Source organism: Mytilus edulis, chromosome 3 (genome assembly GCF_963676685.1).
Source record: "Mytilus edulis chromosome 3, xbMytEdul2.2, whole genome shotgun sequence".
NCBI lineage: Eukaryota > Metazoa > Mollusca > Bivalvia > Mytilida > Mytilidae > Mytilus > Mytilus edulis.
In genome coordinates this window covers 74368166-74386893 of record NC_092346.1, presented here as the reverse complement: position 1 = coordinate 74386893, position 18728 = coordinate 74368166, and the positions used below count along the sequence as shown (strand labels likewise).

Genomic DNA, 18728 nt, shown 5'->3' with positions numbered 1-18728 from the left:
GGGTAAATTGTCTGAACATGTTAAAAGCTTTTTGAAGAAATATGATACCACATATGAGCACCTGCATTCATACACAGTTGTTATATAGGGTTTCCTCTCAATAAATCTCTAGGCCACCATTTAGTTATCTTTAAAAAAAAAATCAAACCTAATGCCTAAAAGTAACATTTTATTTAACAAGAATTAATTATTGTCTTATACTTTCATTCAGTTTATGTTTTACACTTTTCTCTAATTCAAATAAATGTTCATCAGTTTCATCTGGGAATAACTGTCGCACTGCATTAGCCAAATTCAGTAGGTAATCTATATTTTTCCCACTTGGTCCAACTGAATCATAGATTTGTTTGGCAATGTCCTCTATTGGTGCTGGTCCAAGGTATTCTTCATTATCTGAAGTTCCTATGTAGATCTTTAAGTGTATTGGAGATTCTATTTCCTCGCTAGGATAAAACACAACTTCTGTTTGAGTATAACCATTCTTTTCACGAAAATCTAGATGAGCTGTGACATCAGCGATTTGTTCATTTGCAATCTCATAGGCTATGCCCCAAACTTTTTCCTGAAATGGATAATGTGAATTTTAGATGTTTTGGTAGAAAGTCTGCAAATAAAAGTATCTGCTGCTGAATAATAATTTATTGTCACAGTTTTGTTTTCTTTTAGATGCAGGTATTAACATGGGACAACTTATTACAAATTAATGACAACAAACTGTATGCCTCCTACAGGCTTTCATGTAAGAAAAATATCTCACTCAAAATTATAATGTTACTAGATTCTTATTTAATATGACCAAGGGGTCTCCATGAGCACCACACCAGGAGCTGCTTACCCTTCCAAAGCATAGGTCTTCATCTTCAGTTTTGGGTCACAGTGATCATGGTGATACGTTAATTGCTTGCACTGTTTTTTTTGTATGTACATGCTAGTGTGTCATAGACTTGTCTTTTCATCCTTTTTACTTTGGCCATTGTGTTCGTCTTTCTTTATCTATGATATTTATTCCTGTGGTATCATCATAATTTTTTTTACACTTGTTTCAATTACAATAATTTCTACAACACATGTGACCTAACATAATACAAATCAATCATTTTATTAATGTATTAATATATAAATCTGATGGTCCTACTGGATATGAAAGTTGTAGTCTATTCATTTGATGTGTTCAACTTTTGTTTTTGCCATTTGATATGGGACTTTCTGTTTTGAATTTCCCTTGGAGTTTAGTATTTTTTTTAATTTACTTTTTCTAGGCAGGTATGTTTTATTTTCTTTTTTAAAACCGGTCCTGGCATTTGTTAGCATATTTTTCGTTTTTGTTTGTGGTCTTATTTTGTTAATGTATTTAAACAGTGATGTCTATGTGTACTAGTAAGTTAGTAATGAACTTTATCTATGATTAATAAGAAATTTACCAAACAGAAACTGAATTTCATTGTGTATGCAAGCCTAAGTTAAACATTTGATGCAAAATAATAAATTTTTAGGGTTAATAAATATAGTATACTAGTACCTACATCAGGGATGTTAGACTTGACTAAGGTAACTACTCTTCCAGGCTATAAAAAAACCATTTACTATAGATATAAATTTATGTTTATATAAAAAATTATATATATATATTGTATACATTTCAAAAAGAAATTGAAACATTTACTGTATGGTTCTAACTCAACATGTGTTGAAAGATGTGTACAGAATTGTTTGTAGTTTATTTGTAAGTTTAGTCACAGGTCTGTCTTCATTTGTCTGTTTCCTCCTCACATGAATGTGAACATGCATATGTTTTCTGCTTTTTCTTCTGGTTGTTGTCTCTTTGAAATTCCCTGTTTCCATTCTCAATTTACTTTTTAGCTCACCTGGCCTAAAAGGCCATGTGAGCTTTTCTCATCACTTGGCGTCCGTCGTCGTCGACGTCGTCGTCGTCGTCGTCGTCGTCGTCGTCTGTCGTCGTTAACAATTTTTCAAACATCTTCTCCTCTGAAACTACTGAATGGATTTGGTTAAAACTTAACATGATTGTTCCTTAGTATATCCTGCACAAAATGTGCGCTTCAATTTTTGATACGTCAAAAAACATGGCCGCCGTTACTTAAAATAGAACATAGGGGTCAAATGCAGTTTTTGGCTTATATCTCAAAAACGAAAGCATTTAGAGCAAATCTGACATGGGGTAAAAATGTTCATTAGGTCAAGATCTATCAGCCCTGAAATTTTCAGATGAATCAAACAAACCATTGTTGGGTTGCTGCCACTTAATTGGTAATTTTAAGGAAATTTTGCAGTTTTTGGTCATTATCTTGAATATTATTATAGATAAAGATAAACTGTAAACAGCAAAAAAGATCAGCAAAGTAAGATCTACAAATAAGTTAATATGACCAAAATTGTCAATTGACCCCTTAAGGGGTTATTGTCCTTTAATGACAATTTTTCACAATTTGTTCATCATATTTGCTAACTTTAAAAAATCTTCTCCTCTGAAACTACTGAATGGATTTGGTTAAAACTTAGCATGATTGTTCCTTAGATTATCCTGCACAAAGTGTGTGCTTTGATTTTTGATCCGTCAAAAAACATGGCCGCCGTTACTTAAAATAGAACATAGGGGTCAAGGGCAGTTTTTGGCTTATATCTCAAAAACGAAAGCATTTAGAGCAAATCTGACATGGAGTAAAAATGTTCATTAGGTCAAGATCTATCAGCCCTGAAATTTTCAGATGAATCAAACAAACCATTGTTGGGTTGCTGCCACTTAATTGGTAATTTTAAGGAAATTTTGCAGTTTTTGGTCATTATCTTGAATATTATTATAGATAAAGATAAACTGTAAACAGCAAAAAAGATCAGCAAAGTAAGATCTACAAATAAGTTAATTTGACCAAAATTGTCAATTGACCCCTTAAGGGGTTATTGTCCTTTAATGACAATTTTTCACAATTTGTTCATCATATTTGCTAACTTTAAAAAATCTTCTCCTCTGAAACTACTGAATGGATTTGGTTAAAACTTAGCATGGTTGTTCCTTAGATTATCCTGCACAAAGTGTGTGCTTTGATTTTTGATCCGTCAAAAAACATGGCCGCCGTTACTTAAAATAGAACATAGGGGTCAAATGCAGTTTTTGGCTTATATCTCAAAAACGAAAGCATTAAGAGCAAATCTGACATGGAGTAAAAATGTTCATTAGGTCAATATCTATCAGCCCTGAAATTTTCAGATGAATCAAACATCCAATTGTTGGGTTGCTGCCACTTAATTGGTAATTTTAAGGAAATTTTGCAATTTTTTATTCATTATCTTGAATATTATTATAGATAAAGATAAACTGTAAACAGCAAATATGATCAGCAAAGTAAGATCTACAAATAAGTCAATTTGACCAAAATTGTCAATTGACCTCTTTAGGAGTTATTGCCCTTTAAAGACTTTTTTCACAATTTGTTCACCATGTTGACTTACTTTAAAAAATCTTCTCTTATGAAACTGCTGTATCAATTTCAGCAAAACTTATGCTAAATGAGTTTCAGAGTTTCAGAGTATCTAGTATAAATTTTATATTTCATTTCCTTGTATGTCAAGAAACATAGCTCCTATGGCTAAAATAGAACATAGGAGAAAATGATTTTTTTTTGCTTTTGAAGAAAATAGGACGATTCAAAGAACATTTAAATAAATTGAAAAGCCAAAATAATCATTGATGAGAGATTAAACCAAAAAAATTCAGGTGAGCGATTCAGGCTCTTGAGAGCCTCTTGTTTAATTTACTATTAAAAATAAGAGCAATTTTCAGGACAAAAATAAGTCTTATGTTTTATTTGAACCTCATCAGAAAATATGAAGTTTCAGAAGTCACAACAAAGACATTTACAAACAAATCTGTGACAATTTTGCTTATACATGTTCAGTTAATGAAATCTTACCAGATATGAACTCACAATGTTTTTGGAAGAAAAAAAAAGTTTTTGGGGAAAGACGGCTTAGCCGTCAATCCCCTATGTGGATGGCCAGATTGACATCGCCTCACGTCATTAATTTTGTTTTAATAGTTTGGAAAACCCCCTAAAATCTTACTGAGATTGACAAGAAGGAGACACAAAAATGAATACATTAGATTAATACACTTTTTTACACATTTCCTTTCTGTTTCTTATGAAATTGTCGTATTTTGAGCTCTCCCTTACACTATTTACGTTTCTTTTACAATCTGGAAAAATCTATATTTCGAAATATTCTAATATATCCAATCTACATTGTAATGACGTCAGTGTTGGAATGCCGCACTACTCAGAAGCAGGGATATCCTTCTACCAATACGCGGCAACCATCAATAAGTTGATTATTTTGCCACTTTTGGATGCGCATTTAAAATTTTGACAAGAAATAAGTATTAATTGATAAGAATTTGTGCTATACATCATATATACAGGGATTTAAAAACACTTTGGAGTTGGTCTAGTTCATCTAATGTAGGTAAGTCTTGAAGCATTCAAGACTACCTGCATTGGTGGCAGTATGTGGTAGGGCATTCCAGTCTCGTATCGTCCTTGGGTAAAAAGATTCCTTCCACACTTCGGTCCTACAAGATGGTACTTTGTATCCATTTGTGTTGATGTTTCTGGATAGCCTGTCTGTTGGAATGAGAGTATAAGTGGTGACAAATTTCACCATCCCGTTGGCAAGTTTATACATCATTGTGAGCCTTGATATCCTCCTACGGCCTTCGAGGGGTTTCCACTCTAGTTGGTTAAGCATGTCACTAGCAGATGATGTGTTATGATATTCATTAGCGACATATCTGGCTGCTTTCCTCTGTACCATTTCCAGTCGGTTTTTGCTTTTTTGTTGATAGGGATCCCAGACTGTACATGCATATTCTAGAGTCGGTCTTACAAGTGATTTGTCTGCAGTATCTTTTATTGTGTTGTTATTGATGTTCAAGTTACGTTTGGGGAAGTCTATGGTCTTGTTTGCCTTAACACATATGTTTTTGATGTGTTCATTCCTATTTAAGTCGGAGCTGATGGTGCAATCAAGGTACTTTGCAGAGTTAAAAGATTCGAGGATGTGGCCATGCAGTACATATTCGTTTATAATAGGCTTATGTTTTCTTGTTGTGGTAAGAACATTGCATTTATTTGGATGAAATGCCATTTGCCATTTGTTTTCCCAAATTGCCAGCTTATTTAGATCTTCCTGAAGGTGATCGCTGTCTGTGTCTGATGATATTGTGAGATATATAATTGTACCATCAGCAAAGAGTCTTACCCTTGATCGGATTCCCTCTGACATGAACATATCCTTGTGGGACGCCTGAATCGACGTTGATTGTATCAGATTTTTCCCCTTCTACAACTACGACTTGTTTTCTGTTGGCCAGGAAGTTCGTGATCCACCTGTTGGTTTTCCCTTTTATGCCATAATGATCCAATTTGTGTGTAAGTAGGCTATATGACCTTCTTTATCAAAGGCCTTGGAAAAAAATCCATAATAAGGCAGTCTGTTTGTTTTCCTGCGTCCAGGTTTATGGTGATATCGTTAATAAACTGAACCAGTTGTGTTTCGCAGGACATGTCTCTCCTGAATCCATGTTGAAGTGGATACAGTATGTTGTGTTTGTCAGCATGGGTCATTATTTGTCTTGTTACGACGTTTTGCAACAAATGCAGGTAAACCAGACTGGGCGGTAGTTTACTGCATCAAACCGTTTTCCCTTCTTGAATATTGGGCTTACGTTAACCTTTTTCCATATGTCCGGTAAATCGCATGTTTCATATGATCGCCTGAAGATGGTGGTAAGGATTGGTGCAATGTCTATGGCTAATTCCTTCAGCACCCTTGGTGTAATGGTGTCTGGACCCGCAGCTTTAAATGGGTTTAGGTTGGATAATAGTTTTGCTATTCCATTTTCGGTTATGTTCAGGTCTTTAATTGAAGGGTAGTTGTTGTTGGTCATATCACAACGGTTTTTGAATTCGGTTTCTGTAAAGTTGTTTTTTTTCTTCAGAAAAAGCTGATTGGAACTGTTAATTTAGTATGTTAGCCTTTTCAACTGACTCAGGATGGAGTAGTCCATTGTTCCTTAATGGTGGTATTTGGTTTCCGTCTGATATTTTGTGCTTGATGAATGTCAAGAAACGTTTTATGCAGTTTGGCTCGTCTTCTTTGCGATCAGGTGTTATTATATCCTCTATATATTTCCAATATGCTTTCTTATCTCTCTCTGTACCAGTCTTTTTAGTTCTTTATATTTCATGTTATGCTAAGCATCAGCTGATTTTTTTCTTTTTCTTGTAATGTTTGTTTCTTTTCTTTATTAGGCGTTTGATGTCTGCCGTAATCCAAGGGTTACCGTCTTTTGTTCTAGCTGTTCTTTGTGGTATGTTGGCATTTATAGTATTTTAAAGTTTACCTTGAAAATAGTCCCATATTTCTTGTGTACTACATTCTTGATGGTTCATCTTGGTAACTTCCGTATTTATTAAATTGAGATTTTCTTTGATGTTTATCCACTTAGCTTTATTATATAAGGATATTTTCCTTGGCTTTTGAGTTTGTTTAGATGGTATGGTGTTCAACTCTGAAAAGACGATGTCATGGTCTGATATGCCAGGCAAGGTTTCGACTCTATTGAAGCAGTTTGGGTAGTTCGTGATTATGAGATCAAGTGTGTTTGATTCTCTTGTTGGTTCCTCTACCATTTGTTGTAAGTCATGATCGTCCAGGATGTCAGTGAACTTATGGTGTATGTTGGTATGCTGTGTATTGGGCTTCAGTGATTTGGTTTTCCAGTCCCAACCTGGTAGGTTGAAATCACCAGCCATGATGATTAAAACATTTTTTATATTGTTCGCTCTGGTTAGGCTCTTCTCAAGTTCTAAGTACCCATTCTCGTTTGATGTTTTGGGGTTGAAATATGAGCTTAAGTATATGGCTTTGTGTCAAATGAGTTCAAGTTTGCACCAGACAATTTCACAGTCAGTTTGTAGTTCCGGTACGGCTGTTGTTATATATTTATCTTTAATATACTTATCCTTTACTGATTATTAAAAACATTCTCAGAATTAGTGCACTAATTTAAAACCGGTATTTATTTACCGTACTATGGACATAATTACGTTTGCTGTAGTTGATTCAAACATCAATATGGTGCATTGCTTTTATTTCTAGGTCAGCTTATGTGATTTTTATAAGTACATGTATCCCTGTGATGAGAGTTGTAACTGGGAACTTTATCAATTGAAATGTAAAACTGAATAGATTTTTCAGTCCTGACTTTCTTGAGAAAAAAAATCTTAGAGTACTGTCACAAAAAATGGAGAATGACCCTAGCCTGCAGTTCAGTAGTACACAATTAAAATTTCATAAAATATTGTAGTAGTTGTTAAATGATAGAATTCAGTTGAATTTTAGATAATTTAAAATTTTTATCTTTAATCAAATGTTTTGTTTGCAATTATCTTCCATTGGTCCAAATTGATTCTATGATGAAATCTTAACTAAGGAAATGAAATTACATTAAACAACAATTGATTGCAACATTGTCTTAGTGGTTCGTAGGCATTGCACGGTAAAGGATATTAAAATCATTCACATTAGAAATGAGACCTTCAAGTTGGGAGGATGTTAAAAGCCGAAGGAATACTTGAACTGGATTTTCTGAAGTAAAAATGCGTATTCGAATTGTGTTTGAAAAGCTATTTCTCGGAGAATCTCAGATACCATTAATATTTATAATATAAAAATTAATAAATGTGTTCCTGCTAGGCTGATTAATATGAAACAAGATTCACAAGGTTCAACAATTGGACAAGTACATAAGATTGAATCTGTTTGTGGGGACACACATACGGATTTGAATAGTCAACAATTATTGGAATTTCGCTAGGATCTGAAGAATTTTCATGATAAGACTTGTGAAAATTTAGATGTGATCAGTTAAAATTACTTATTAGCAAATAGGAAGGTTTATTTATTACATCTGATAAGGATTTAGGAATATTTATTACATCTGATAAGGATTTAGGAATCACTAATCTTGTGAAACAGAGAATCAATACTGGGAATACGCAACCAGTCAAAAAACCTGCTAGGCGCGATTGTGGAGAATTTACGATAAGAAGTGGATAAGAACATTGACGAAATGATATAAGACAATAGTCCTTGATCATCAGGTGACGGATTTTATCACTTCTGTGTTGATTTTTGAAAATTGAACAACTTGAAGGTAAAAGATGCCCAACCTCTACCTCGTATTGACGATTCCCTGCACCAACTTGCTGGCAGTGCCTGGTTCTTAACGTTGGACTTATGTTCAGGTTACTGGCAAGTTGAAATGTATCTAGATTATAGTTACAAAACAGCTTTCGCTACAAGACGAGGCTTGTTTCAATTCAGAGTTATACCGTTCGGTCTATGCTGTGCATCCAGTACATTTGAAAGATTGATGGAAACGGTTCTTGCTGGATTTAAAATGGGACACGTCTTTAGTTTACTTAGAAGATGCCATTGTAGCTGGAAATTTTTTTAGTGACATGCTCATTGATCTTGATCGAGTATTTGAAAAGCTAGGGTCGGTTGGTCTTGAACTTAAGGCAAAAAAATGTTCTTTGTGTGAAAAAGGGGTATTATTTTTGGACGTCATCTCAGAAAAGGGGATTGCCACAAATCCATCAAATATTGAAGTCGTGAAAAACAAGCCACCCCAAGCAATGCGACTAAAATAAGTTCGTTTTTGGGACTATGCAGTTAGTATATGCGGTATGTAAAAACCTTTTCAAGTATACCCAGGTATTTACATGGTCTTACAGAAAAGGGAAAACCCTATATATTGAGTTAAATGCAAGGAATCGTTTGGAATTTTGAAAAACCATCTGGTAAAAGCCCCGATTCGGGCACACCCGGATTTTATTTTAGAAACAGAAGCATGACGTAATGTGTCCGTTTGTGTCTTTCTATCACAACTTAATGAGCAAGGGTTGTGATATGTTATGCTAGCCGAGCATTAAGCAAAGCTGAAAGGCGTTACTGTGAAACGTGAAAAGAGGCTGAGCCCCTAGCGGTTGTTCACTTTGTAAAACACTCTGTACAATATATTTAAGGTAGGCGATTGGTAGATCATTGTACTTGCTTATGTAGTTTAAAAATCCAGAGGGTGAATTAGCTCGCTGGTTAAAAGTCTTAAGTGAGTGTGAAATACAAATAGGGATTCCTCCAGGTGTGCAACATCGAAATGTCGTGTATCTGGCAAACAGTCTGCATGGTTAATTCCCCAAACTGGGACGAAAAACGGTAGAAAAAGGAAGCCAATGTTTGAGTGTTAACGGATAACTCAAACGAATTTAAGGATGATCAATTATATCTCAAAGGATTCTAAAAACAATGACAAAGATCTCCTTTACATGAAGAACTGTTTACCAAATCAAAAACGTCCCATGTTTAGTGAAGTATCAGGTAAGGGGATTGTTGTTCGAAGCATGTGGTCTCAGAAGGAGAATCTGCAACTAAAAGACGAAATTCTATGCGGAAATTATGAGAGTGAAAACGAGGAGTGGTTTTAAAGTTTACAGAACGAAGAAATGTTTTTCATCAATGTCATCAGTACATTTAAGCAAAAAGAAAACATTAGAAAACATACGACATAGCTTTTATCTGCAGATTTACGATCAGATGTAAGATTGTACATCAGATGATGTGTTGTTTGCTCTAGAAAGAAACGGCTCATTCCAACAAAAGAGCACCGATGGGAATAGTACAAAGCCTTTTTCCAATGGATAGAATAGCGGCAGACACAGTTGGAAAATTACCCAAATAGAAACATATATACCCTTGTTTTAGACTATCTCAAAAGGGACAGTTTTCCAATAATAGAAGAAGTAGTAACAAGGTTTGTAATGCCAGTATACTTTCATCCCGATCAGGGACGACAGTACGAAAGTGACTTGCCCTATGAAATGTGCAGAGTTTTAAACATAAAGAAAAGAAGAACAACGCCATATGTCACACCCAATCCGATTGTATGATGCATACATTCAATGGAACACTTGCGAAAATGCTGTAAGAGTGCATATGTGAATGACAAGCATGATGACTGGGACAAATATCTACCTTATGTAATGATGGCATATCGCAGTGCCGAACATGAGACAACAGGTTACAAGTATCGCCAAACTATTCGGTGTTTGGTAGAGAAGTATCAACCCCACTTAAAATTATTTACGAGTTGTCGCTGACACAAAAAGAAGTACCAACCAAATATAAGTGAGCTTGGAAATGAAAAAAAAAGGATGGAAATTGCACATTCAATAGTACAAAAGAATGTCGATACAGCAATGCGTCGACAAAACAGATATGACAACTTTTTAAAGCTGTCGTGGCAAACATTTGAAAAGGAAGTCGAAATGTATGTTTATTTTCTTTCGTGAAATAGTGGATGTCCACCAAAGTTTTACTTCATTTTGGAGAGGTCCATTTAAGATAATAGATCTGTGTACAGAAGTTACATACAAAGTCAACTGTGCTTATAGAGGAAAAGAGCAAGTTATTCATGTTGAAGTGGTCCGTAAGTAGAATATGCAAGGCTCCGAGACGGCTCGATAGAAAGTGAAAAACAGACAGGAACGAGAACCTGTTAACGATGCATGTAGTACGGTAGGTTTGAGGAACATGCAAAATGAAGAACAGATTGTGACAAGTGACTCAGTAACAAAGTTTTTGGACGAGAGTAGTAATGAGCGTGAAAAGAGAAGGCGTTGTTAACCTGTATGGAGCGGAAGGATTAGTCTGTTGAATAGGCGTTCAGGTGTATTTTTCGTGTATATAAAAGTTTGAATTTCATGATATACATAAAATTGTATACATAGTTATTTGTTTTTGTAGTTAATGTGAAGATAAACATTGTGTTCTTATTTCTGTAGACATCATGCAAAATACCAAGAAAACACTGAGGAAGGTTGTATTTATAAAACAGTATAAAATTTAATGTCCATTCTGTCCTCTTGAATTTGGAAATAAGGAAGATATAAACCACCATTTAATAGAGGGCACATATTCAAATCTCTTCTGCGAGTTATGTTCCTATTACATATACAAGAAAGCACATCTGAAAAGGCACATAAAAAGATCCATTCAATGCAGTACGAATGATAGAGATGAATCTGAGGACAATGAGGCAGAAGTGGAGAGTGAGGTTGCTGATAAGACAACCAAAAAGCAAAAGCCACTGACAAAACCACTGGTGATAATGGTATAGACGAAACCAACCATAAGAAATCTGGATCTTCAGGTGAGCCATCAGCTCAAAAAGATGACACAAACAAAACAAACGTTGTCACAGAACACGAAGAGGGAGAAGTGTTAGATGATACAGTTAAGGGCAGATTGTGATAATTGGAAAACAATGCCGGGTACAACCTGGTTAAACCAGTATGAATACAGCTACTGTGGGGTCGGATAAAATGCCTCACGGATGTCAATGTTATTGTAAATATTGGATAATATGAAGACTGCATATGTGAAGAAATTTACAAAGTATTGGAAAGATAACGAGCAAATGAGTGTTGTTGAAAAGAAGGTTCCAAAGTGAATAACGAACAACAATTTGTGATTTCATGAACTAGTTTAATTTGACTTTGTTTAATTACATGATTGTGTTGCTATTTTATATAATTTTGTTCAGAAGAAAGAGATGACTGAAAATGAATCATATATTTGTCCCATGTTTTATTGTTTTAATCATTATATGTTCTACGGATGGTGACGTCAAATCCGATGTCCCATGTATCTGAAAATATAAAGACCTGAGCAGAGTTCGTTAAGAGAAAGGTCTTATTGTCGTTGCAGGGGCTAACTTAGTTCAAACCTATTTTGTGTAATATATTTCCCAGTGGTTATCAACATTTTGATATGCTTTCGCATCAGGAAATTGTGTCTCAACATTTTTTAAGCCTGTATGTAGTACTGGTTGTATCAATGGATAGCAAATAATTTACATTTACTTTTTGACACGAAATTTCGTCTTAGTTCACTAATTTTTTTGTAAAAAATAAGTTGTCCTATCTGTTGAATGTGTTTCTATTTGTTCTCGGTGGTTGGAATACCACTTATCCCTGTATAAGTTAGTATGTGCTTGGTTTTACCTTACCACCCCTTTAAAATATAATTGACTGATCCAGATGGTAGTATATATACCAGCTCAAGACAGTGAACCGCTATACACTGTCACGTCCGTCTCAGTCATTACAACTGAACGGACGTGCTGGGCCAGCTCTCCTTTACCCGCTATCTTCGATGAGGGTTTACTTGAGGATGGATCAACGACATACTACTTTAGATGACAGAAGCCAATCCAACGCTGTACAGTAAACGTTTGTTGTTGTGCGTTTATTCCCGCGTCAACATGAACTCCAAAACCCATTGTAGATGGGGAAGTGTTATGCCGATTGACGTCCGAAGGCTGTATCCTATGTGTTAGATGACGGACCTACCTTTCACTGTCTTACAACTTTGGTCCTGATAATGCTTCCGGTCATCTTTAACACTACGTCCGGGACTCATCTACCAGTACTCCATCATCGTGGTTAGCGGGCTGCCAAGCTGACCAAACACAGGCTGACCCTGAAACCGGCCGTTGTGAAGGCAGTAAACAAACCAGAATAGTCAACAAACCAAAAGAACTCACCAAAACCAAAATGGCGGCCTATTAAAATGGCGTCCTCCACCACCTGTTCCTGACTCAATGCAGAAATTATTCAAATGCTCACCAAACGCCTTGTACGAGGGCTGTATAGCCAGTTCGAGTCGTTAATCACTTCCATCATCGAACCGCTATAGGAATCCACAGTCGCGTCTCAGTCATTACAGCTGAACGGTCATGCTTGATCAGCTCTCCTTTACCCGCTATCTACGATGAGGGTTTACTGATTCACAGATCAACGACTTACTACTTTCGATGACAGAAACCAATACAATGCTGTACAGTAAACGTTTGTTTTCTACGTAAATACCCGCGTCAGCATACACTCCAAACCCCATTTTGGATGGGGAAGTGTTATGCCGACTAACGTACGAGGGCTGTATCCTAGGTGTTGAATAATGAATCTCCATTTTACTGTCGCACGACAGTGGTCTTGATTATGCTTCCTGTCATCGTAATTATTTTGTCCGAGACTTGTCGACCAGTACCACAGCATCGTGGTTAACGGGCTGCCAAGCTGACAAACCTGGCCCTGAAAGCAGTCATTGTGAAGTACAAATGAAACATCAAAATAGTAAACAAACCAATAACAACTTAACAAAACCAAGATGACCGCTTCCAAAATGGCGCCTTCAACCCGTTCCTTATCACCAACTGCAGAAAATATTTAAACCCCACCAAACGCCCTCGGGCACCGAGCCGACCATGCGAGGGATGTAAATCCAGTCAAGGTCGTTAAACACTTCCATCATCAAGATACGCTATCCCGACCGTGCAAGGGCTGTATAGCCAGTCAAGGTCGTTTAAAACTTCCATTTGTGAAATGCTATCAGTTTTATGGGGGCTATTGAAGGATACACTTCACCTACAATGTACTATTATAACATTTTATATTCCAACAGGTAAGTAGAGTGGATCTATGTGAATATTTTCAATATAAGTGAAACTTATATAATAAGTTAGTGTACAGTGGAAATAAAGGGTATATACTTGCTGGTGTTACAAGTCCTTGTAAGTAGTGATATTGTGGAAGGGTGGATTCTTTCTAGAATTATATAAGTGAAGTGCACTGGGTTTAATCTTACCCGTTTGGAGTATATTCATTTCGTTCTGATTCATAGTGATAATTAGTGTGCGAGTTGAGCTGTCTTCATAGAAATTTCTTGTGCATTGAAGGATTTGTGCAAGTGTCATTGCGGTTAATTGAACATTAATAAGGTGATATTACAAAGTTGTGGATATTTTGAATAGATGTTGTATGTATTATTGTGTTCATACGTTTTGTGTGATACTCACATGATGCTTGTTGCATAGTAATCTATTGATGACATTGTGTAATAAACACCTGATACATAATGTTGCATAGTGATCTATTAATGACATTGTCATGTTGTGGATATAAGGCTTAATCATGAAACAAGTTGCATAGTGGCAGTGTGTATATACCCCCCCCCCCCCCACACACACACACACTGTTAATTCATTTAAGGGTGTGTTAATTGTTTTAAATGGAACAACTGGTTAGGGTACAATATTTATGTTAAGCCTTGAAATCCCGATTAATATTAATATCCTTTGATCGCCCATTACACGTTAATATTTCATTGACCTTTTGAACCAATCCCCCTTAAATCATTCTGAATGTATGATCATGTAGGTATAGCTTTTAACAAAATTTAGTAGAATGACAAGAGTGTACTTGAAAATGGATTTTCTATTGAAAGTACTAAATCTTAACCTGTTCCACAGAATTGTAGTTTAAAAAAAATATAACATCTGCATCTATCAGCACTTATATGATTATGTAAAAAATATGAATATTTGAATGTTTTATATATTTGAGAATGGTTTGCCATTCAAGAAATCATAAAAAAAAAGACATCAGTTCTTCTATGATAACTATACTAATCTCTTTATAATTTAGAACTAGTGCAAGTAGTGCTTACCTTTCCGGGGATACCCCTGTGATCAGTACTTCCTTGCCAGAATCGTCTGTGAAATCCTTTTATGTAACCTTTCAATGTTCTCTTATAGGGGAAATCAACTTTCCATATAAGAGAACCATAACCAAAAACCCACATGTTTCCTAGTTTCCCTTATATGTCATATATCATATATGTGGGTTTGTTTACACCGGAAACTGTATAACGAAAAATGACAATTTAAGTACTCTAATACGAACCCGAAACCAAAACGTTCAAAGTTCAAAATTAAAGACGAATATTAGTATGTTGATGTATACATAAATCAAAAGGTAATTATTCATATCTTATAACGTCATAAAATAAACATGGTATTGATATAAATCATTGTCATAAAAAGAAACATGGGACATGTCATGCATCAATATTTTAAAATGTGTAATATAAATACGGATAAGCGTATATTCTTGAAAAAAGAAACCATGAGACCGGAGGGTGTTGCTTTCTTTTTCAACATTAATTAGAAGGTATTGTAAGTGAATATATAACTCGAATAATTCAGCGCCCTCTATCCACTACTTTTCTCGGAGTGATCGAAGTGATCGTAATATAACGACTGGATACTAGTGTGGATCTAGCCGTCGATAGCAGCCGGCGTTAATATTCATGAGGCCAGCCTTCAATAATATTCATGAGCCGTCAATAATATTCATGAGATGACTTGCGTTCGAAGAAGTGTTGTTAGAAACTATGAACGATAATTATAATTAAATAACGTTCCTATTTATATTTGATATTACTTCAAATAGGCATGTCAGTGGGTGTCTTCTTCGAGGTCCGCGTTTATTGAATCAACTTTGGGTCTTCTTCAAGGTCTGCGTCTTTAAACAACATTGTAAATGTAATAAAAAAACAATGTAAATGCCTCCATAAATATAAAACAAAGAAACGGTCTTTTAACATTCTGTGATTAGAGAAATAATGTAAACTAAAGCAATAACAAGTTTTAAAAAAATATAATTAAATATAGAAATTAAACGGGACATTACAACAAACAAATAAAGTAAAGAACAGTTCTTATTAAAATTTTGTGATAATTAAATCAATGTAAGCTACAATAAATTTAAAAAATTGATTAAATATAGAAATTTAGGAATGACAGAGAATTGATGGTCATTTGTTCGTTGTCTACTAATAAAGTCCAATCATGAAACTAAAACATACAATATTACGACAGTATTTTCTATTTAAACATATCAGAAAAATAGAAACATAGTTAATTGCAGAAATAAAAAAAACAGAAAAATAACAACTGTCAATTACTATTTCAATGACATATGATTCTTCAAAATTATGGAGACCAATCTGAGTCATTATTAACAATTCATATTATTGCCTCTAAAATGGCCATAGCACTTATGCCCTAGACCCGTACGAGTTAGTCAGGAGAGAATAAGGGGGTACCCTGGTATATCACAAATTCGAAAATGAACTATTGCCGGCTGGCCAAACGAAGAGATTCTCCACGTGGGCAATGGTATCAGACGAAGAGGTACTTATTGCCTTTAAAATGGCCCATAGCACTTATACCCTAGACCCGTACGAGTTTGTCAGTAGAGGGTTCAAAGGGGGGATATGGTATCCGGTTTACAACGAATTCTTACTGAACTATTGCCGGCTGGCCAAACTAAGAGATTCTCCACATTGACCATCATACCAGAGGTAGAGGTGTGTATTGCCTCTAACATGGCCCATAGCACTTATGCCCTAGACCCGTACGAGTTAGTCAGGAGAGGATAAGGGGTACCCTGGTATATCACAAATTCTAAAATGAACTATTGCCGGCTGGCCAAACGAAGAGATTCTCCACGTGGGCAATGGTACCAGACGAAGAGGTACTTATTGCCTTTAAAATGGTCTATAGCACTTGTACCCTAGACCCGTACGAGTTTGTCAGTACAGGGTTCAAAGGGGGGATATGGTATCCGGTTTACAACGAATTCTTACTGAACTATTGCCGGCTGGCAAAACTAAGAGATTCTCCACATTGACCATCATACAAGAGGTAGAGGTTGGTATTGCCTCTAACATGGCCTATAGCACTTATGCCCTAGACCCGTACGAGTTAGTCAGGAAAGGATAAGGAGTACCCTGGTATATCACAAATTCTAAAATGAACTATTGCCGGCTGGCCAAACGAAGAGATTCTCCACGTAGACAATGGTACCAGACGAAGAGGTACTTATTGCCTTTAAAATGGCCTATAGCACTTGTACCCTAGACCCGTACGAGTTTGTCAGTAGAGGGTGAAAAGGGGGGATATGGTATCCGGTTTACAACGAATTCTTACTGAACTATTGCCGGCTGGCCAAACTAAGAGATTCTCAACATCGACCATCATACCAGAGGTAGAGGTGTGTATTGCCTCTAAAATGGCCCATAGCACTTATGCCCTAGACCCGTACGAGATAGTATGAAAAGGATAAGGGGGTACCCTGGTATATCACAAATTCGAAAATGAACTATTGCCGGCTGGCCAAACGAAGAGATTCTCCATGTGGGCAATGATACCAGAGGAAGAGGTACTTATTGCCTTTAAAATGGCCCATAGCACTTATACCCTAGACCCGTACGAGTTTGTCAGTAGAGGGTTCAAAAGAGGGATATGGAATCCAAGATACAACGAATTCGAACTGAACTATTGCCGGCTGGCCAAACTAAGAGATTCTCCACACCGACCATTATACCAGAGGTAGAGGTTGGTATTGCCTCTAAAATGGCCATAGCACTTATGCCCTAGACCCATACGAGTTAGTCAGAAAAGGATAAGGGGGGGGGGGTACCCTGGTATATCACAAATTCGAAAATGAACTATTGCCGGCTGGCCAAAAGAAGAGATTCTCCATGTGGGCAATGATACCAGAGGAAGAGGTACTTATTGCCTTTAAAATGGCCCATAGCACTTATACCCTAGACCCGTACGAGTTTGTCAGTAGAGGATTCAAAGGGGGGATATGGAATCCAAGATACAACGAATTCGAACTGAACTATTGCCGGCTGGCCAAACTAAGAGATTCTCCACACCGACCATTATACCAGAGGTAGAAGTTGGTATTGCCTCTAAAATGGCCCATAGCACTTGTGCCCTAGACCCGTACGAGTTAGTCAGAAAAGGATAAGGAGGGGGTTCCCTGGTATATCACAAATTCGAAAATGAACTATTGCCGGCTGGCTAAACGAAGAGATTCTCCACGTGGGCAATGATACCAGAGGAAGAGGTACTTATTGCCTTTAAAATGGCTCATAGCACCTGTACCCTAGACCCGTACGAGTTTGTCAGTAGAGGGTTCAAAGGGGGGATATGAAATCCAAGATACAACGAATTCGAACTGAACTATTGCCGGCTGGCAAAACTAAGAGATTCTCCACATCGACCATTATACCAGAGGTAGAGGTTGGTATTGCCTCTAAAATGGCCCATAGCACTTATGCCCTAGACCCGTACGAGTTAGTCAGAAAAGGATAAGGGGGGTACCCTGGTATATCACAAATTCAAAAATGAACTATTGCCGGCTGGCCAAACGAAGAGATTCTCCACGTGGGCAATGATACCAGAGGAAGAGGTACTTATTGCCTTTAAAATGGCCCATATCACTTATACCCTAGACCCGTACGAGTTTGTCAGTAGAGGGTTCAAAGGGGGGATATGGAATCCAAGATACAACGAATTCGAACTGAACTATTGCCGGCTGGCCAAACTAAGATATTCTCCACACCGACCATTATACCAGAGGTAGAGGTTGGTATTGCCTCTAAAATGGCCCATAGCACTTATGCCCTAGAGCCGTACGAGTTAGGAAGAAAAGGATAAGGGGGGGGGGGGTACCCTGGTATATCACAAATTCGAAAATGAACTATTGCCGGCTGGCCAAACGAAGAGATTCTCCACGTGGGCAATGATACCAGAGGAAAAGGTACTTATTGCCTTTAAAATGGCCCATAGCACTTATACCCTAGACCCGTACGAGTTTGTCAGTAGAGGGTTCAAAGGGGGGATATGGAATCCAAGATACAACGAATTCGAACTGAACTATTGCCGGCTGGCC

General features: G+C 36.6%; 1 protein-coding gene across 1 annotated transcript; it reads right to left on the bottom strand.

Annotated features, from left to right (window-relative positions):
- Positions 1 to 151: 151 nt before the first annotated feature.
- Positions 152 to 14855, bottom strand: LOC139517406 (putative glutathione-specific gamma-glutamylcyclotransferase 2). Its single transcript, XM_071308392.1, has 3 exons — positions 14647 to 14855; positions 1524 to 1565; positions 152 to 562 (listed from the first exon to the last, which is right to left on the bottom strand). The coding sequence occupies exons 1-3, from the start codon at positions 14779 to 14781 to the stop codon at positions 188 to 190; spliced, it is 552 nt and encodes a 183-aa protein (XP_071164493.1). The 5' UTR covers positions 14782 to 14855; the 3' UTR covers positions 152 to 187.
- Positions 14856 to 18728: the final 3873 nt, after the last annotated feature.

Coding starts and splice junctions, on each gene's coding strand:
- LOC139517406 (XM_071308392.1), bottom strand. CDS start 14,781: ATGTGGGTTTTTGGTTATGGTTCTCTTATATGGAAAGTTGATTTCCCC. Junction 1,566..14,646: donor ACAGGGGTATCCCCGGAAAG/GTAAGCACTACT, acceptor GTTTTTTTATAG/CCTGGAAGAGTAGTTACCTT. Junction 563..1,523: donor TCAAGTCTAACATCCCTGAT/GTAGGTACTAGT, acceptor TATCCATTTCAG/GAAAAAGTTTGGGGCATAGC.